Raw genomic sequence first — 22495 nt, forward strand, 5'->3', positions numbered from 1 at the left:
TTGCACCACCCCTTATTTGAATGATCAACTTGTCTCCACAAGCCAATAGCATGCTTTACATTAGACCAAATCTCTTTAGTAAAGGAGCAATCAAAGTACAAATGCTTAGAATTTTCTCTGCTATTGTTGCAAAAACAGCATGAAGAAGTCTGCAGAACCTTCTTATATAGTCCCCAATAACTGATTTTGTCGCAGCAACCGCTCATCATTCTGTGCATCCCTCACAAACTCCTTCATCTGGCTCTTCTCCACCAATCTCTAAACCATCCACTTCAAAGCGTAACAGTCATCAGTCTCATGGTTTCGTATCTGGTGATATGCGCAGAAAGGCTTATCCGGCAGCTCTATAGGTGTATTCCGCAGTCCTTCATACCCCCACAAGTTTTTAATCAAAGGCAATATTTCTCGCAACGGTCTATTCAATGGCGTCACCTCAGTCTCCCGGTATGGCTTCCTTTCTCTATTCTCCTGTCGAATCCATTCCCGTACTCTTTCAACCCTCGAGGGGTAATGCACCCCCCCGCTTTCCTTTTTCGAGGCCCCTACCCTGCGCTGCTCCTTATCTTTCTCCAAAGACAACAGCTTTCCCTGATCTCTTCGATAAAGTGTCCTCATACTTGATGTATTTCTCTACCCGTGGATATAGTTCGTGCAATGTTGCAATCTCATTCTTCCCAACCGACTGGTGCACTCCCGTCCCTAGACGCAACCCTCGCTCAAATGCGATAACTACGGTCCTTTCATCCAAATTTTCGACCTTCAATGTCTCGGCCTTGAACCGACATAGATAGTTTCTTACTGTCTCGGCCGACCTCTGTCTCACGTTGAACAAGGCCGCGATGTCCACCGCACGCTTCTTCTGGTGTATGAAATGGTCTACAAAGGCCTGTTCCAACTCTTGGAAATTCCTTATGCTCCCCGCCGGCAATCGATAGTACCAATCCGACGCCCTGCCTTTCAAACTGGTCAGGAACATCATGCATCGCAATCCATCATACCGCAGCTCCTGCCATAGCGGCATCTGTTGCCTGAAGTGGTGGATATGATCCGCTGGGTCCCCTTTCCCATCTTACCTCTCGAATCGAGGCTGACTAAAGCGCTTTGGGACCTCCGAAGCCCAAATGCCGTCTGCCAAAGGGTTGCGATTTAGCCCCGCCACCACTTGGCTGGCCGCTTCTCCGTGACTTTTCCCCTTCTGCTGGTTTGCTTCTCTGTCCTTGTCTATCATCTCTTGCACCTGTTCGATTGTCAAGCCGGCCACTAGATTTTCCACGAGGTTCGGCTCCTCTTCTTCCTCCTCAGAGCTATCGTTTGCCTCCCCGCCCCTATCTTCTTCTTCTCTTTCCCTTTCTGTTCTCAACCCATCATTCTCCTCTCTTAGCCGCCCGATCTCTTCCCTCATAAGTCGTGTCTCCTCTATCTCCAAATCCTCTCTCCTGCCTCCTTCTTCATCAATCACCACCTCTGGTGTCAGTTCCTGCACTGCCACTCTCTTCGGTCTGCCTACTTGTTTCTTCAGTGCCATCTCTACCTTGCCTTTGTTCTCTCCCCACAGACGGCGCCAAATGTATTGACCTAAAAACTCACTGTTCAATCGCTCATAAATAATGAACTCACAACACTCCCTCTTCTCTCTAACTGTGCGGCCCCCCCTTTTCTCTTCCCATCTCCTTCCCTTTATACTAGTTTCTTCTCACTTCCTGGCCGTCCAGCTGTCCTCCCATCCGACTGATCCCCTTCCTGTTGTACACTTGCCACGTCCACGATCTAGGGTTTCTCGGCTAGGATCGCATACTTCCCAGTTTATATTACTAAGATACATCCCACTCGGTGTCCCGCTGACCTGGTCCTTTCCCTGGTTCGGTTCCTATGCTCCTGCTCTATCATATTATTCTGACTCCCATATGACGTCCGCTGACCTGGCATCCTTTTCATAATTGGGTCTATACAACACCTAATGGAACCGAGATTTGGAAAGCTCAAGCATTGAATAGTAGCCTAGTCGCCAATGCTGCACTGCTCGACACAGGAAACTTGGTGCTGACTACCGCAGAATCCACCATTTTATGGGAAAGCTTTGATAATCCAACTGACACCCTCCTGCCTAACCAAAAACTTGCCATTGGCAATAAACTTTCGTCTCGGCGAACTGAGGAGGACTTCACAGCTGGGCGATTCGAGTTTATTCTACGAGATGACGAAAACCTTTTGCTTCGTCCCATTGCTCGTCCTACAGAAGGTTATTACGATGAATACTGGTCAAGCAATACTCATGATAATTTTTCACATTTGGTATTTAACCAGTCTGGTTATATACACCAAACTCTAAAGAATGGGAGCTTGTATACTCTTTCATCAGAGGTGCCACTTTCAACAAGAGACTATTACCGAAGAGCCACCCTTGACTTTGATGGTGTTCTTAGGCAGTACACCTATCCCAAAACATTCCAAAGAAACCAAAGCTGGCCGACTTCATGGTCCTTACCACAAGACATATGCGCAGTAGTCTCAGGTCGGTACGCTCAAAGTAGTGGAGTTTGCGGCTATAACAGTTACTGCAAACTAAATCAAGACCAGAGACCTGTATGTGAGTGCCCCCCTGGTTACAGCTACTTAGATCCACAAAATCCATTTGAAGGATGTCAACCAAGCTTTGCGCCACAGAGTTGTATGACAAATATACTGGCTGTAGCAGAAGGATTTGAAATGCAAGTAATTCCAAGCACAGACTTTACAGGGGATGAGTACGAATTGTTTAAGTCGGTAGATGAGGACTGGTGTGGAGCAACTTGCCTGAATAATTGTTTCTGTGCCACGGTGAGGTTCAGCCAAGGGAACTGCTGGTTGAAGAAGTACCCACTATCACGTGGCTACATGAATCCCGGTTCTGAAGGAAAGACTCTCATCAAAGTAGGTAAATCTTCCATGGAAGTGATGGAACAAGCGCCTTCTCCAGTCTTTGGTGGAAAGAATGAAAATAAAAATCATTTGATCTTGCCTGGATCAATTGTTTTGAGCTGTTCAGGTTTTTTGAACATACTGTTTTTATTACTTGCAATTTATGGTTCAAGTCATAAGAAACGAACAAAAATACCACGAGATACTCGTACATTTGGCACGAAATTACAGTCGTTTACTTTCAAAGAACTTGAAGATGCAACTGATGGGTTCAAGGAAGCGTTAGGTAAAGGTGCTTCTTCAACCGTTTACAAAGGGGACTTAAAATCAGGTTCTGGAAGTCTGGTTGCGGTCAAGAGGTTGGACAAGGTAGTGCTAGAGAATGACAAGGAATTCAAAGCTGAAATGAGTGCAATCGGGAAAAGCCACCACAAAAACTTAGTCCGACTGCTTGGATTTTGTGAGGAGGACGCCCATCAGCTGCTGGTATATGAGTTCATGAAAAATGGATCCTTAGAGAGTTCCCTATTTAAAAGTTTAAGGTTGGACTGGTACCAAAGGATTCAAATTGCCTTGGGAATTGCTCGAGGATTGGCATACCTCCATGAAGAATGTAGCACTCAAATTATTCATTGTGATGTAAAGCCTCAAAACATATTGCTAGATGACTCTTATGAGGCAAGAATTTCTGATTTTTTTTTTTTTTGCACGCAAGGAGAATTTCTGATTTTGGATTGGCTAAGTTTTTGAAGAGTAATCAGACTAGAACTACTACAGGTATTAGAGGAACAAGAGGGTATGTGGCTCCGGAGTGGTTCAAGAACATGCCAATCACAGCTAAAGTGGATGTCTACAGTTTCGGTATCATGTTATTGGAGGTCGTTTGTTGTAGAGAAAAAATGTTGAACAAGAAATAGGGGATGAAGAAGTAGATATATTGTCAGACTGGGCATATGAATGTTGTGTACAAAGAAACTAAGACTTTGGAGAAGTTGGTCATGGTTTCTATTTGGTGTATTCAGGAGAATCCATCTTTACGGCCCTCCATGAGAAAAGTGACCCAGATGGTGGAAGGAGCTACTGAAGTTTCAATGCCTCCAAACCCTTCACAGTTGATTGAAATTTCTTTGTTTCAATCAGCGGGAACCAGATCCTCCAAAAACATCATAAGTATGCATGTCAGTTTACTACTTTGTTGTTTACTATTTTATTATTATATTGCATAATTAACAGCAATAAAATTGGAATTTGAGGAGTCAGAAGAAATATAAGGGAAAAGGGAAAGGTGATTTATAATCTTCTGTAAACTCAATATACAATAGTTCAATGAACGCAGACACTAGGTAAGAGGCGCTACAACTCCAAAAAAAACCTCCAAAAAAACCCTAGGATCCACAACAGCACAACCTACCTTTATTCCAATACGACCTTTATTCCAATACGAAATTTACTGTTTCATTTTTTTTTTCTTTCCGAACATGTCAGCACATACATCAAATAAAACACCTATCAAATTCCAATGCATACAGTCCTTGATATTTTAAATTCATAGATATATATATTTTAAATTCATAGATATATTAGCACTCATCAGTATGCCACATACTAATATTCATTCACCAAAACATTCCAAAACGCAGTAAATACAAACGAAAACAGTTAAAGAATTCAGCTTACAATTCATAAAAGCAGTAGTTCAAAAGACAAAAGTACAGCTAGAGGCTGTACAGTTACAAATCTCACATACCAGTAATACCACACATTAAAATCACAAGTTCTTTAGTAGTGTACTAGTGTTGTTATGGGTTATATACGAGCATCCCACAGGCAGCCCAGGCCAGTAGTCTTGCCTTGTGTCAAAAGACCTTCAATCTGTTTGGGCGGATTCAATCCTAATTTATTAGCCCGTTCCCATCGACCCAATCTACTCATACCCACACACGGTCCATACGCCATGTTCATGTCGAATTGTCTCAATACTTCCTCTTCTTCACTATAATCATCTGCCCTTACAAAATAAATAAAAACACAAATTAGTACAAGGGTCTACTTTAATAATCTAAATTTAAAAATAATAACAAATTAAAAATGTGGACCTTTGAGATCGGGGGAGCCGTGAGAGATAAGAGCGGGTGGCTGAGTCACATTAGAACCAAAAGCGGCGCTGCTTGATTTCTTGTTTGTGGTGCTGCTTGATTTCTTTGAAACGCCGACGCCGCTGTTCTTCTTCTGTCTGTAGAAATCTTTGACACCTGCTGCTCTTGGTGGTGCCATCGTCTCTTCTTGCTTCTTCAGTTCTTCCTTTGGGCTTGTTTCGAATTTCGAATTTTGAATTTCTTTTTTTTTTTTTTTCTTTCGGTTGTTCTCTGGTCTTCTTGTTGTCTTCCTATTTATGAGTGAGGATGATTGATTACGTGTCTTTCGAAGCAGAGGCCCAACTGTAAGCTAAAAAGCCCAGCCTATGTTGTACTTATACTCATACTCTGAGCCCGCCCAGCTTAAATATTGTTGGCGAGGAGAGGGAAAATTTATGCCAACACCAAACATATAACAGGGAAAAACTCTCAAAGACAAAAATACTGAAAAAATAACTCTCAAGGACACCTTTTTATTTTTGTAACTCTCAAGGACCGGGTAGATGAAAGTTCAAGTATACTCTTGACGCGAAATAAAAAACGGATCGGGTAGATGAAATGTCAAATTTACCCCTGATGTGAAATAATTAACGGCTCGGCCCAGACGAAACCACCTGGTGTATTTAGTATGAACATTGAATGTTCATAGTCTTTGGGTATGAACATTGATTGGGTCTGAACATTCGATGTTAATAGTCCTTGGGTATGAACATTCAATGTTCATAGTCCTTGGGTATGAATATTGATTGGGTATGAATATTGATTGGGTATGAACATTCAATGTTCGTAGTCTTTTAGGTATGAACATTCGATGTTCATAGTCCTTGGATATAAACATTCAATGTTCATAGTCCTTGGGTATGAACATTGATTAGGTATGAACATTCAATGTTCATAATTCTTTGGGTATGAACATTCGATGTTCATAGTCCTTGGTCATTTGGGTATGAACATTGATTGGGTATTGATAAGAGCCCAAAACTGTAGTTTTAACCTCTTAACAATCATACTTTTAGACCAATTATGTGAGTAATAAATAAGAGTTAACACTGATTACGTATTTTTATGTATTTCCGGCAAAGAAAGTCAATTACATGCGAAATGTGCTACTTTGGCGAGATAAAGGAGCAATGATTGGTTGCTAAGAAATTCTGTGATAAAGGCCAAAATTCAAGGAGACAAAGCCTTCGTAATGCCCGGTCAAAAGCTGAAAAGTCAACACGGGCGAAACTTGACAAGTGAAGTCGTGAGAACTTAGAAGACCATATCTTTAGACTCAGACTTCGGAATTGGGCCTACCTTATGCCAAAACGACCGGCTCGGAAAGAGATTTCCAATGGTCCAAGCTTTGGCCAAATTAGAGGAGCAGAAGTGGACGAAAAGTCTGTTGAAGCCAAATCCAACTGAAGAGCTCTTTCCGGACTGAAATAATTGGGTTTTGGGCCCGATTTTCCGGCCCAAAACATGGCTCCAAGCCCATACACGATTTTTGGATCTGAAGCATATAAAAACAAAAGTTTAGCTCTTTGTAAATGGTAGATAATTAGACCTAAAATATAGATAATTCTAGATCTAGTTTTAATTGTTTTTAATTAAGTTTAGTTTCATTTCATTCCTTGTTTTAGATTAAACCTTGAAAATATTGTTATTGCTTGATTAGATAAATAAAATAGTAGATTCTTGTTCATTTTGATTTTTGTCATTTACAATTGTTTAGATCTAAATTCCTTTATTACTTGTTATTCATTTCCTATTTATTACCTGAGATTTCAATTATTGTTTAGTAAAATTGCATAAGATAGAAGTTTTATATGATGTCTAGTTTTAATTCAATGGGAAATAATAGTAGTATGACTTAAGGCTAAACCTCCATTAGAGGGGGTTGAAAAAGCCTTGATGAATCTTGATCCTTGTTAACTTAGAAATCGTCGTGAGAGTTTATTCCACTATAGAAGGTCGTTGATTCGCCATGAGAATGGGTGGACGACCTCACATGCTAATTATTGATTGGTAGAGATGTCATGTATAATTAGGGATTAGAATTACTATTTTGATATGCGAAGCATTCAATTTGGATCCAATGACGAAGTCTTTGTTAGTTGCTTAACTTTCGAAGTTAAAGGTGGATTCAATTCCCTTTAATTCTTTATCTAGATTCAAACCCTTAGCATTCTATCATTTCGTTATTCATAACTTGTTAATTGAATTCACCTCGTAGTATAGAATTCCCCTCGTAAATCTCTCATTAGACTTTGGACTGCTTAGTTGACACGAAACCATCACATGCTAAAGAACTAGGAGTGGAACGAACCATTTACTCCCCTATATCTCAATAAGATTGAGAGTAAAAATATATTTGATAAATCTAGTAACAATCAGTTTTAGTTTTACTTTCGTTTAGAGTTTCATCGCTTTATTCATTAGTAGAATTATTCATTTTACGATTATCAGGTATGAACATTGAATGTTCATAGTCCTTTTGGTATCAACATTCAATGTTCACTATGAACATTCAATGTTCATAGTCCTTTGGGTATGAACATTCAATGTTCATATATCAATATATTGTATAAGGTACATTCACCTATTTGGATATGAACAATCATTGTTCATACACCAACAGAAGGTATGAACACTCATTGTTCATAGTAAAATGACAGAAAGGGTAAAATTGGAAAATATTTATTTTAAATCCAGGCCATTTGTCCTTGAGGGTGGTATAACTGGCATTTAAAAAAAGTAAAATGGCCAGGCCAATGATAAGCACCCAAAACTGTAATATTAAACCCCGAGAGACATAGCATTTTGGTCGATTATGTGTTTAATAATCATATAATAATTATATTTTCGTACTTTTGCAGGATTCCGCAGTTAAAATAAATATAGTGATAAAACATGCATCGAAGTACGGGAATACGGAAATAATTGAAGTTTCCCACTCGACCCCCGTGAAGCCCAACAAAGCCTGATTAAAGCCAAAGTTTCCAAAATAACAAAACTAGTGCGGAACGGGCCCACATATAAAGAAGCAGCAAACTTCCGAAGCTCAAATCGGATAAATCTAGATGCCGACGTTGGCTAGTGAAGTCGCCAATCTGAGAATACGGGAATATTTGGAATTCCCACTCAATCCCCCGTGAAGCCCAACAAAGCCCCGAGAGCCGAAGTTTCCAAAAGAACAAAACCAGTGCAGAACGGGCCCACATATAAAGAAGCAGGAAACTTCTGAAGCTCAAATCGGATAAATCTAGGTGCTGATGTTGGCTAGTGGACACACTAAGTGGACACACTCTGCATGAACTCGAAGGCATGATGAGTCAAAGATAAGCGGTGGCAAAGGATGGTTTCAAATTGATACCACGGCGAGAAAGAAGAGAAGAAACTAGGTGGTTTGACATAAGCTAAAACAAAACCTTAAATCACAAAAGGACAAAAATTAAAAGCAGTTGAAAACAAAATTTTGTTTGAACCATTCAATTAGCATAAAACAAAATCTTAAATATTCACGGATCACTCTTGTATCCTATATATATGAAAGGGTCGCCTTCATTAGAAGGCCTTCAAAGATATTAATGCTTTAGCTAACGCTTTTAGTTTTTTCTTCTTCAAGACTTACATTCCGCCATTTCCATTTTCAGACTTAATATCGTAAGTCATTTTACCCTTAATAATGGTCATTTCTTTTCTAGTTTAATTTACGTTCCGCATTTATTTACTTAATGTATACGAAGAAGTTTTATTATTCCTTCTATGACCATGAGCTAATCCCCCTCGGGAGGGTTATCGCCGCTTCGTGTGAAAATCCGGATTGACTCGTTAATATGCTAGAATCACTACTTAGGAATTAGGCATAGAATTGACATTCGGTCCCAAAATGGTCGAGGACAGTACAAAGTTGGATCGGTTGATGCTCCAGACGGTCTAGCCAAAATGTCTGTGGCGTGACTCCCAGTGTCATGCGACTCTCCAATTCGTCCGGTGATGAATTGTGCGAGAGTGAAATAATATACCAGAGATGAGGTATTATTGAAACTCCTTATGCTAGTGAAATGCGACCTAGAGATGTGGGCATGCACTAGGGATCAATACTCGACGTCGTCTTCGAAAACGAGACGAACTAGAGATGTAGTGATTTGGTAATAAAAACTGTTGAAAAATGATTCTTGCATGAGCATGATTAACTCTTTCCCTGTTTCTCCATCTTGTTTACCTACATATAATCGCCGTAATAATTTACATTATTTGCATTACCGTTATTTTAATTAAACCAACTAAAAAGAAACCTAAAAATCCTACTCACTAAAATTTGTAATTCCAGTTGTGAACCTATCCGAGCCCTAAGGTTTGGACGATCCCTTACTCAACCTATCCTACCAAACCCACGTGAGTAAGGTAGCTTGACTAAAACGTACGACTATACGGACGTTGGACTTTGGACTTCGGACTTTGGACTGTGGACCTCGGACTTAAGAAAACAAGTAACTGAAAACAAATAAACGTTCGAATAAAAAAGCGTTTATCAAATGGCACCGCTGCACGCCGAAGGACTCTGGACTTAACGTAATAACTGTAATACATCCATAAAAACCCCCTCCCTTACCTCCTCATCTTTTTAATTTTCATTTCTGTTACAATATTAACGAGTTACGGAATAGTTTACCTCAACTTTTTCTACTAACAAATATCTGTGAACCAAGTTTGTTTATTTTCATTAGCACAGTCTAAGTACTCCGTAGGAATTTGAAGTACTGAACAGACAAAAGAGTCTCGGACGAGACTGAATTAGTAACACGCTTGAGACTAACCCGAGTATCAACACTCCGGTTTTCGTGTCTGAGCCACTTTTCTTTTCAATTACTCTTTTGGGCTCTTTTGGTCTGTTTTACTAGTAAGAATAAGCTCGGGGAGTAAGTCGATCGCTATCTGAGGAATTGCGGGACGCCGTGTTTCAAAACACTTAAACTCCTCAAACTTTGTCGAGGATATTATTTGCTATAACCTGTTTTACCTCGTATATTTGTATGTTGGCATGAGAACTCTTTGCATGTAAAGGTGGTTCGTCATCACATATTTACGTAACACAATAAATATGATTCGAATATATTTTGATATATGCGTAGCGCCAAACCACCTGCTTAGAATATTTTTGTATGTGTATGTTACATCAATTCACGTACACGGTATTCAATTGCATGAGTTCGTTCTCGATATCCCCCTAGCTCACATATAACTTACAAATAGTTGCACGTATAAGTAATATAGATTTGCATGGGTAGACTTTCTGCGTAAACTAGTATATGTTAGTTAGTTTCTATTTTGGCATCTATCGTTTTTAATTGCATATTTCATAATCACGGCTCCACAATACACTAATTACGTAAAAAAAAAAAAATAAAAAAAACCAAAAAAATAAAAAAATAAAAAAATCATAGTAATTAAAAATTTCATCTAAATCATCTTAATAACACCCCGCATAATACACCATCATAAATCATCATCCTATTCCATCAGTGCCTAGGAAACTTGGGAAAAAAAAAATTGAGGTTGCCTAATTAAGGAACGTGCTAGCACGAACAACCTCCCTCAATTCTCTCGGTGACACGGGTCTTTGGAATATTCACATCGTTATCCTAGCTTCCCCGCCGAAGTTAGCAATTTCGAAGAAGGCGTGCTTTAACTCCCTCCTTCCTAACTTCTAAAACCTCCAGTCGTTATTCGTTCCTTATGAGCACTAAATTAAAAATTATATTTGTATGAGACTACGGTTTGGCAAACATAAGGAATTAGAACTTACATATCATCGTCAAAAATACAAGAAACAACTGTTTATGTTATCTCCTAGGCATAGTTCCTCTTCCGTAAATCAACCTCGTCAAACATTTCCGTTTCCATTATCTCCTTTAATTATGGCTGAAGAAAATCTCACAGTCGAGAAACCCCTTTCGGATTTCTATACTGCCTTACAGGAAGGACCTGCTTCCTACATTAAACTCGATGCGATTGTAGGTGATTTTCGTATTCCGCCAAACATTTTCGGTTTGTTACCTGTTTACCATGGTTTAGACCATGAAAAACCGTACAATCATCTTCGTCGGATGCAACAAGTAGTCACCACTTTCCGCCATCCGACCATTACCAACGAACAAGTCTTGCTTAGGTTGTTTCCCTTCACCTTAGCTGATAAAGCTTCAGTTTGGCTCGCCGGACAAGCGCCGTAATCCATTGACACATGGGCCAAACTTGTTCAAGCATTCATGATAAAGTTCTATACTCAGAAGAAAACTACAGAAATGCTTCAAAAGATTCAATTCTTTTGCCAGCACCCCCAGGAATCCTTTTCGGAAGTGTGGAGCAGATTTACTGATCTACTTCTCGAATGTCCCCATCATCAACTCAACACCGCTGTATTAGTCCGTTCATTCTTTAATGGTCTCTCTGACCATCAAAAGGAAACATTAGATATCATGAACGACGGTTGTTTCATGGACAAGGGCGCTACTGAAGCATACACTTTTCTTGAGAAATAGGCCTCACGAAGCACCCATTGGGGAAACACTAATTCTTCTAGATCTTCTAAAGACACTCCTACCAAAGTTACGTCTATGTTCGAGGTCAAACCCGATCCGGAATTAAAAACTCTAATCGAGTCCCTAAACAAAAAGGTCGATGCTCTTTCGAAACAAGTAAATGAACAAAAACCCAAACAGTCATGGTCGCCAACGCTTCCCCATGCCCCTTTGCTTAAGTCCCCGAAAGGCGATTCTTATTGTCCTTTGGTATACGAAAGTGTCCTCCCCAACCTTCGAAGAGGCTTGTGCTTTCAACATCCCTAATGCACCTTGGCGACAACATCCAAATTTAGCTTGGGCACCCCCTGTCCAACAACAAGCTCCTTCAGGTGGCAACAACGTTCTTGTACGACCACCCGCGAACTACAATTCCTATCGTCAAGGAAATCCTCCACAATTTCAGCAAGGGCAAAGTAATTTTCCCAACAACGCAAATATGGGGTACCAAAACAACCGCAACCTTGTTCCCGCTAACCAAGGATATGACTACCAAAATCAACCCGTGCATAATAACCGTGAACTAGTTCCTGCTGCTCCTTTGGTACAAGCCACAGCCGATAAAACGGCTGAAACTTTCCTGACATACATGAATCAACAGAATCAAATCCTAGCTTCTATCCAAGAGTCTCTTCAGCTGTTAGCTCAGGATAAAAGTCAAAAGGGCGTGTTCCCTGGCCAAGCAGTTCCAAACCCTAAGCTTACAAACACTGCCTTTGAACTCAACAATGCACCAGGACCTAGTAATCCAAGCCAGGGTGACGTAAATGCCATCACCACTCTTCGTTCTGGCTGAACCATCGACAATAATATACGTATGCCAGACGAGGAATTGACGGAAGTCACGACTGACGTCCTTCCAACTCCTACCTCGCAACCTATAACGAACGAAGTTGTACCTTCAAAATCTACACCTACGCCCCTAGAAAAGATACCATCGATCCTTATCGCGATTCGTCCAAAAGCTCCGTTCCTGCCCGTTTGGTAAAGAACAAACATGGCCGAACATTTTGATGAGATCCGTGAAACCTTCAAAAATTTGACCATAAACTTACCTTTCCTAGATGCGCTAAAGCATTTGCCCAAGCATGCCAAGTTTTTGAAGGACATGTGCACCACCAAACGACGCGTCTGAATGTACCTCAACAAAAGCGTTCCTCATTGAAGCGGTTTCCCTCGATTACCACTACCAATGGTGTGGTAAAAGTACAAGGACCGTGTCGATTAACCGTACCATGCACGCCATGCGACAAGTATACCGCCATCTTGCACTTTTTAGACCTAAGTGCGGTGTTAACCTACTTCCCTACTACTTATTTAAGCGGTTAGGTCTTCATGAATTGAAACCTACTAATATGACTCTGCAACTTCGCGGATCGCTCCATCAAGTACCCAAAAGGCATAGTATAGAACGTTATAGTAAAGGTCCAAGATTTTTACTACCCAGTTGACTTTGTCATTCTAGATACTGAAGTAGCATGTGACTCCATCCCTATCATCTTGGGACGCCCTTTCCTTGCAATTGCCAACGCCTCATAAATTGTCGGACGGTTCAATGACATTATCTTTTCGAAACCTTTCTCGTCGAACTCAACGTGTTCAAATTAATGAAACAGGTTTCGATCCTATAATGGAGGGCTTAGATTAGCTTGGTTGATAGTCCGGAACATGATTATTTCACAAACTCTTTCCCCCGCATCGAGATACACCAATTTCTTTCTTTTGATAATCCGGAGTTTGACGATGACTCGCATTACATAAGGGATGTCCATGCATTATTAGAGTCAGTACCACTATTTGACCCTAATGCTTCGGTGCAAACTAATTCAGAAAAACTGGATTCACTCTTTTCCATTGAAGAGATGATCCCTCACGAATCCTTGATCCCCAATCCCCCAACTCCAGATTTAAAACCTCTACCCCCTGATTTGAAGTACGTGCATCTCGATCCCGATGGTAGTCACCATATAATAATTTCTGCTCACTTGACTACAGACGAAGAGACACGTTTGATTCATGTCATTCGTGAACACCGCTCCGCTATCGGATGGTCCTTAGATGATATCAAGGGGATAGACCCTAGCATATGCACACATCGTATACATCTTGATGACGGCACAAAGACATCGCGAGAACCACAACGCTGCCTTAACCCCGCCATGAAGGAAGTAGTGAGAGAGGAAGTTTTACGTTTACTTGATGCGGGTATCATATACCCTATCTCAGATAGTGACTGGATTAGTCCTGTCCATGTTGTTCCCAAAAAGTCCGGCATTCAAGTTGTACAAAATGAAAATGGTGAGTGCATCTCCACTCGCATTCCTTTGAAATGGAGAATTTGCATTGACTATCGCAAACTTAATGCCAGAACCCGTAAAGATCACTTCCCTCTCCCATTTATTGACCCCAGATGCTAGAACGTAGATTATGAGCTTACTGATTCAAAGCTCTCATGAGATCTCGTTGGGATGCCCTTAGCCGGTCATGCTTACTACTGTTTTCTTGATGGCTATTCCGGATACTTCCAAATTGTCATCGATCCCGCCGATAAAAAAAAAGACAACTTTCACATGTCCCTTTGGAACCTTTGCATACAGACGAATGCCTTTTGGTCTTTGTAATGCCCTAGGCACTTTCCAACGCTGCATGCTTCACATTTTTAGTGATATGGTGGAACGTTATATGGAAGTCTTCATGGACGACTTTTCCATTTACGGAAATTCCTTTAACGACTATTTATCCAACCTTTCTAAAGTATTAACGCGTTGCGAAGAGAAAAATCTGGTACTCAATTGGGAGAAGTGTCATTTCATGGTTACCAAAGGACTTGTTCTAGGTCATATTGTTTCAAAAGACGTGATAGAGGTCGATAAAGCTAAAATTGTTAAAATTTATTCGCTACCTTTCCCACGTACAGTTCGTGATATCCGTGCCTTTTTAGGCCACGCTGGGTTTTATAGGAGATTCATTCAGAATTTTTCTAAAGTTGCTCGACCCTTAACCAATCTCCTGCTTAAGGATGCAGTATTCGACTTCAATTTCAATTGCAAACAAGCTTTTGATACTCTAAAAACCGCTCTGACTACCGCTCCTATCATTCAACCCCCTGATTGGTCTCAACCATTCGAATTGATGTGTGACGCTAGCGACTTTGCTATTGGTGCCATGCTAGGCCAACGACGTGACGACAAACCCGTTGTCATTTACTACACTAGTAAAACTCTTAACGACGCTCAACATAATTATACCACAACTGAGAAAGAGTTCCTAGCTGTTGTCTATGCTTTGGATAAGTTTCGCTCCTACCTAGTTGGAACATCGACCATCGTATATACTGACCATGCCACAATTTAGTACTTACTTGCGAAAAAGGATGCAAAACAACGATTGTTCTGCTGGATCATTCTCTTACAAGAATTCACCCTGGAAATCAAAGACAAGAAAGGAACCGAAAATGTCGTAGCCGACCATTTATCAAGGCTGGTTGGTGACATCGATAGTGATTCTGAAGCTATCAGTGATTCCTTCCTGCATCGAATACTTGTACTCTATTTTCTCATCTCCATGGTGCGCGGATATCGTTAACTACCTAGTTACCGAGGAAGTCCCTCCTTTTGGCCACGCCCCGATCATAAAAGTTCTTATCCATCGTAAAATATTATTTACGGGATGAACCCAACCTCTTTTAAGTATTATTGTTCGACCAACTCATTCGTCATTTGCATTCCCGACCGGGAACACACCGACGTATTATCCTTTGCCATGAACAATCTTATGGAGGTCATTTCGAAGTGGAAAAAACTGCGCCAAGGTGTTACAATGTGGTTTTTACTGGCCTACCCTTTTTCGCGATGCACAAGAACATTGCGTAGGTTGCATTCGTTGTCAACACCTAGGTCGAATTACCAAACGAAATATGATGCCCCTAAATCCTATCTTAATTGTGGAAATTTTTTATGTTTGGGGCATTGATTTTATGGGACCCTTCCCTATTTCTCAAGGTTTTCTATACATTTTAGTCAGTTGTAGACTATGTGTCCAAATGGATTGAGGCACTTTCGATGTCGCTCAAATGACCATAAGACTGTCGTGAGATTTGTAAAAGAAAACATTTTCTCTCGTTTTGGTGTCCCCAAAGCTATCATCAGTGATGGGGGTACACATTTTTGTAACAAAATTTTTGGGTTTTTAATGAAGAAATATGGAGTTACTCACAAGATTGCTACTCCATACCACCCACAAACAAGTGGCCAAGTGGAAGTCTCCAACAGAGAAATAAAGTCTATTCAGGAGAAAACTGTCAACCCCTCAAGGAAGGACTGGTCTCTCCGCTTATCGGATGCCTTGTGGGCATACCGAATAGCATTTAAGACACCTATAGGGATGTCTCCTTACCTCATTGTTTTTGGAAAACCTTGTCATATGCCAGTTGAACTTGAGCATTGTGCCTTTTGGGCCATCAAAAGCCTCAATTACAATATCATCGAGGCAAAGCAGAAGTTTAAAACCGCAATTAAAATGAGTGGAGGAGATTCGAGTGATGCTTATGATCTCTCGAAATCCTACAAAGCTAATATGAAAAGAGTGCACGACAAGCACATTTTGCGTAAGGATTTCAAAATTGGCCAAAAAGTTTTACTGTACAACTCCAAATTACACATCTTTCCTGGTAAATTGAAAACACGATGGTCTGGTCCTTTCATTGTGTCACCGTGAAACATTATGGGGCAATCTCTTTGCTTAATCCAAAAGATAACAGCGAATTTCAAGTCAATGGACAACGCGCCTAAAACATTACCCACCTAATTACGCCACCGGATGTTGAACAGACTCTTCTTCAGAATCCAGTATACACAGACTAGATGTTTCGTTTTGCGTACTCAATCTTGTTTCTATAGAGGGTATGCCATTTTGGTAGCCGGGCCATCTTCTATCTTATGATCTCCAAAGTTCTTTGAAGTGTGTGGTTGCAAGCGCTGGAACCTTAGTCCACGAAAACTCTTTTACAGAACTGAGTATAAATGTCTTCTGCAACACGAGCAAACGTGCTTTTCGGTAAACGATGGGTACCTAAAACTTCACCTCCTTCCTTCTCTTCCCTTTTCTACTCTCTACCTCACGAACTTCAGCTAATCATTTGGTGTAAGTCTCACTCATCACGAATAGGAAATGGTCGTAGTTCTTTTGCTCGTAAACGACGTGCGCGAAGGATGGGCTGGTGTATGCATTGCCAAACACCCTTCTCTCTAGGCCCAGACTTCCTATCCGATACTAGCCAGTTTAAGGTATACTTTTGTCTAACACCAGCTGCGCAGGATAATCTTCGTCGTCTCGCCGTTTCTCCCACAGGTTGGGGTTCGTTTTGAGAATCTGACGTTAAAAGACTCGATTCGTCTTAAGAATCTGACGTTAAAAGACTCGATTCGTCTTGAGGATCTGACGTTAAAAGACTCACCTTGTAAATATGTTTATATTGTTGCCTTTTCCCTTTGCATTAAGTTTTGCACATGGGATTCCACCAGACCAACCCTAGAATTGGTTACTTTGAGTCCCTTGGGGCGGTTTGAGGATAGCCGTATGTAATAAGGGCAATTTTATTAGGATCAGTAGCGAGCCGCGACGGTCCGGGATGGTACCGTCCGCCCCTAACCCCATAATACATAGAGGTGAAGCCACACCGGGCATTTGGATTGGGTTCACTCCAGAGCCGCATACATGACAGCGGTTGTCTATGATTTAAGATGGTGACTCCCCCGGACATCCGGTGTTTTTCACGATATCTCCCTTGTATGTAAATAAAACCTTTACACTCTCCTTTTAAAAAAAAAAAAAAAAAATGGCACTCCTTGTCACATGCCCCAATCTTCTCATCCACACTACACCCATTTTTGCGCATATCTTAGAAGATACACGTGGCCTAACTACCCTGTGACACCTCGAAACGTATCTTTTACACTTTTGGATGGGTGCCTATTTATAACAAGGATAGACACCTCAAAAATTTAACTTCCCTTTTCCAAAATAATTTTTCACCACTCCATCTTTAATGGCCCTCACTAGAAGTTTAGATTGCACGAGCAAAATTTTATGGAAAATTTCCAAAATGGTCTTTTTTCATCCTTTTTTTACAATGAAATATTACGTCGAGGATGGTACCCTCTTTTACACCATAATCAAACATTTTATTCCAGAGAATTGGTCTTGTTATTTTATAAAAGCGGTTATTTCCAAAGCGGACAATTCTTTGTCCGTGTTAACGGATGCGAGCATGAATTGACTATGGAAATCATCTCTCGAGGTACTTCAAATTCCTATTACAAACCAAGGAGTACACCTTCGAGGATTCACCTTTCGATAATATCCGCATCCGATGTTTGCAACTATCCTTCACGGCTAATACAACCGGAAAAACCGTATTGTTTATCAACGATCTTTGCAAAAGAACCAATTATCTGTGATCCAATGGGTAGCTCATAATGTCATCGGACGCCCAAGACTTCGAAATAACCAAACCCTCCTCCATTTACTCGGGTGTTGCGGACTAACCGCAATGATTTTTGCATTATTAAATTTCTCGGAATCGATCGATCGCGACGTGCGGGGAAAAAGGCAGCCCTTTACCAACCATTGTGACACTTATCATGATACATTGGGGTTTTTCTAGTACTTCTCCTCACATACCTCTTGAAGCGGCTAACATTCTTACCATTCACTCAGTATGTAGGAACGGATTCTGGAACCCCGACGTTGCAAAGAACCATGTCGGTGCAGGAACCAACGAAGATTGTTCCACTGACAACATCTTTCATGAAAATGCATTATGCAACGTATTTAATCCCATGGAAGGGCATCGCTTAATTCAACAAGGACTGATGACATTATTCAAACATCAGAACATTATTATCACCAGCCTTCTTGAATTTCAGGACCTACGGACAATAAACGAAGATGAACAAGCACAATTCTTGCACAGCCACAACCAATTCTTGGCAAATCACACTCTCATAATGGAGAACCACGCCGAGATTTACCAGACAGAAAGCAAAATGTTGCAACAGGCTGTTGCAAGGATTGACGGCATAGAAAATCTTATAAACGAATCCCTCCCACAAAAGGATCCTCGCCGTTACTTGGGCTAATGAAACCATTTAAATTTTGCAATTTTATATTATTTATCATTTTCTTTTTATTTTTTTAATTTTCGTATGGTAATTTGTTTTTACTTAATTATTCTCATCATACTCTAATTTTTGTTTTTCCCTGTCTAAACAGGTCACATTTTTTCACACAATGGAAGCTCCAAAGATGATTCCAAAACAATCTTTCCATTCATTGCTGAATTCTCCGGCATATGGACATTTTTTTGAGACTACATCACTTTCAAGTTGGTTGGAACTCTCTCATTCTACACCCGAGCGGACATACTCCCCCAGGTTTGGCGGTTTATTTTTATGATAACATGGAAGATCTACCGGTATCCGGGGTTTCCCTTTGAATGGGTTTACACTCACGTATTGGTAACACCCGACACGCTTTTTATGAGCCAACGGTGGCTATGGCTCTAGACCTTCCTCCTCTTCAGCCGGATCTCCTATTCAATACATGATAGAGAATGACCTTAATGACTATTCTAGGGAAGATTTTTGCCCGGTATGGCGATGGCCTTGCCCACGCCAAAGAACGCGTCGGCGAAGGCCGATGGCGGAATTCACTATTCCACTAGCCAGTATGACCATGAATGTTGAAGCGCCATATTATTTATTCTTCTCAACATCATGGGGATTGGCATTTTTCCATGCATCAAAGTCGGCATGTAAGACATTCCATGCATTGGCCGAGTAACATACCACCTTCGACATTACAGAACTAGTAATTGAGAATCTTAAGAAGGCTCGGTCTTTTCGGCAACACTATATCACCCGCGATTCTAAAGATGCGGGATAGTGAGGACATATTCTTCGAGTTTGCAGCCACCTTTCAGGACTGGGTAAAGGTCGACTCTATGTGTCCAACAAACAAGATAATTCGTTCTTTGTGATTTCAGACATGGACACGCCCTGCAAGGTATCTTAAGAAAGTTCCTTCTTTCCCTGATGATGATAAAATGATAGCTCATCTAGACAATGCAAATAAGAGGAAGTGGAGTGAAGTCGGAAAGCTATGATAGATTGGCGAGATCTTGAAGGAATGACATTTCTCTGAGGGGCGAGGCAAGGAGGGACTATCCCGGTTCAAGGATGGGGCAATGTGAGTTAATGCATGTACATATTTGTTTTACGTTTTGATGTGAAATAAATAAATAACCTAACGGTGTGCTACTAACAAGCAGGCTTCTACTTTTATGATGTATAATATATAGTGTGTTACAATAAATTTCTATGGAAGATGTCAGCTATATTTTTGCTCAAGCCTCTCAGGTAAACTCTTTCTTCCTCTTAACACTTTGAGGACACAGTGTCCGACTGTTTGGGAGTGGTGAGAACCTTTTGCAAAAATTAGGCATGCATAGTTGTATATAGTTACTTAATGTCTAAATAAACGTATTTAGTGACAAATTCTCTTTTTTCTTTCTATGATGAAAAATATTTAGAAATCTCACCCTAGCATCAAAATTAGGACTTGTTCTTAGAAACTTAATTTAATACGTATGCAATAGTTTTTACATCTTTTCATGAGCATTCATGCACTGACTATCATTAAATGTACGCAGCAGTAAGTTTCTGGGACCCACGGTTAGACAACTTAATTTTCATATCCTGTAAGAATCTAACCAAAAGCCTCAAAATGTATGATATATGAGTAATGACACAGATGAGTAGTTCTTCCGAATAGAGAAGTTCACACGTCTACTTACTTTATCACTTCCCAAATCCTAGGCTAGAATTTAGGCCTTCTTTGGATCGATATAGCCAAAAATTCGCACCTGTAAAAAAAAAAAAAAAAATTACCACTAGTCGCCCCACTGAACCTTTAATTAATCCTTTCTACTTCACCAAAAAAAAAAAAAAAAAAAAAAATCATTACCCATCTAGTAACCACAAATAAATAAGCCTACCTAGATGATGAGTATGAGAAATAGGATGAAGTGCAGAAAAATGAAGAGAAAAACCTTGTCACAAATCAAAATCAGTTACCTGTTTCAAAAGAAAAAGAAAATAGAAATATATTTCCAAAAATCAAAAGAAATATCAAGGTTAGAATTCCCCCCAAAGATCAAATCAAAAGGGAATACAAAAGCTTGAAAAATCCAAGTATGGAAACCATGTTAGAAGCAAGGAAAAAAAAAAAAAAAAAAGGATTTCTCTAGTATAAATATCTCGAAGACCTTATTCTCTCATACTTATCATTTTTGAATTTTCCATTCCAGTTTCTTTTACACTACCACCTAAGCCCCATAACACCTAATAAAGACCTCTAGCTCAATTAAGAATAGGATAGTATGATAATAAGTAGTAGTTGTGACTTCTCGACCTCGGCTCCTCTGATTGTCATTGAGGATGTGAGGAAACGTGTGCCCACTACACACTGGAGATAGCAAAGCTTGAGTGGAAAAATAAGAGAGAAATTGTGTTTCGACACATACCTGTGAGAACCTACTTAAGGACGCTATCCAAAGGATCCAGAAACGGCCCTGCTCGTACATTTCATTATTAGATCACTGCATACATGCTCATACGTAGATGTTTCGATTATTGTATGTATATTAACTTGAATTTTGAAAGAATAAAATCCTTGTTTCCCTTGCTAGTGAGATGTCTAGATACCTGAGATTAATTAAGGAAACAAGCCTTTGTTACTGAGTCGTTGTAGTATAAATGAAGTTTGTGAGTATCTTCTCTGGAAAACTCTCACGAGGATATAACTCGTCCACTAGGGAATTCCTAGTGGTCCAAGGCCTTGTTGCATACGGTCAATGCAACCGCACTCTGCGAAATGAGATTTAGCTTAGGAGAACACATTTTTGACCACTTATCGTTTTAATGTCTCTTCTTTGCTTGAGGACAAGCAAAGTCCTGTTTGGGGGTGGTGTGATAAGCACCCAAAACTATAATATTAAACCCCGAGAGACATAGCATTTTGGTCGATTATGTGTTTAATAATTATTAATCATGTAATAATTATATTTTCGTACTTTTGCAGGATTCCGCAGTTAAAATAAATATAGTGATAAAACATGCATCGAAGTACGGGAATACGGGAATAATTGAAGTTTCCCACTCGACCCCCGTGAAGCCCAACAAAGGCTGACTAAAGCCAAAGTTTCCAAAAGAACAGAACCAGTGCGGAACGGGCCCACATATAAAGAAGCAGCAAACTTCCGAAGCTCAAATCGGATAAATATAGATGCCGACGTTGGCTAGTGAAGCTGCCAAGTACAGGAATATGGGAATATTTGGAATTCCCACTCAATCCCCCCGCGGAAGCCCAACAAAGCCGACTAGAGCGAAGTTTCCAAAAGAACAAAACCGGTCGCGTAACGGGCCCACATATAAAGAAGCGAGGAAACTTCCGAAGCTCAAATCGGATAAATCTAGGTGCCGACGCGTTGGCTAGTGAAGCTGCCATAGCGACCGGCTAATTTAACTCTGCGCAAAGGACAAAAGTCGTAAAAACGCCAAAATCGGCGCCACCACTGGATACACTAAGTGGACACACTCTGCGGGCCCAGAAGGCATGATGAGTCAGCATAAGCAGGTGGCAAAGGATGGTTTCAAATTGATACCACCTGGCAAGAGAAAAGACACGTACCAATTCAAACCAGGTGGTTTGAATTGACATAAGCTAAAAACAAAACCTTAAATCAGCAAAAGGACAAAAATTAAAACAGTTGTAAACAAAGTTTTGTTTCGAACCATTCAATTAGCATAAAAACAAAATCTTAAATATTCACGGATC

At 40.3% G+C, this 22495-nt stretch overlaps 2 protein-coding genes across 2 annotated transcripts; one reads left to right on the top strand and one right to left on the bottom strand.

The window, feature by feature from the left end:
- Positions 1 to 1607: 1607 nt before the first annotated feature.
- On the top strand, positions 1608 to 4153 carry LOC147525541 (G-type lectin S-receptor-like serine/threonine-protein kinase LECRK3). The gene is given in 5 exon segments (XM_086579736.1): positions 1608 to 1745; positions 1969 to 3578; positions 3614 to 3788; positions 3791 to 3858; positions 3860 to 4153. Coding segments are annotated over 5 exon segments (2256 nt in total). The 3' UTR covers positions 4125 to 4153.
- A 341-nt stretch (positions 4154 to 4494) lies between these two features.
- Positions 4495 to 5307, bottom strand: POLD4 (polymerase delta 4). The gene is made up of 2 exons (XM_086607926.1): positions 4995 to 5307; positions 4495 to 4901 (listed from the first exon to the last, which is right to left on the bottom strand). The coding sequence occupies exons 1-2, from the start codon at positions 5170 to 5172 to the stop codon at positions 4705 to 4707; spliced, it is 375 nt and encodes a 124-aa protein (XP_086464052.1). The 5' UTR covers positions 5173 to 5307; the 3' UTR covers positions 4495 to 4704.
- Positions 5308 to 22495: the final 17188 nt, after the last annotated feature.

This window comes from Coptis chinensis, chromosome 1 (genome assembly GCF_015680905.1).
Source record: "Coptis chinensis isolate HL-2020 chromosome 1, ASM1568090v1, whole genome shotgun sequence".
Classification (NCBI taxonomy): Eukaryota; Viridiplantae; Streptophyta; class Magnoliopsida; order Ranunculales; family Ranunculaceae; genus Coptis; species Coptis chinensis.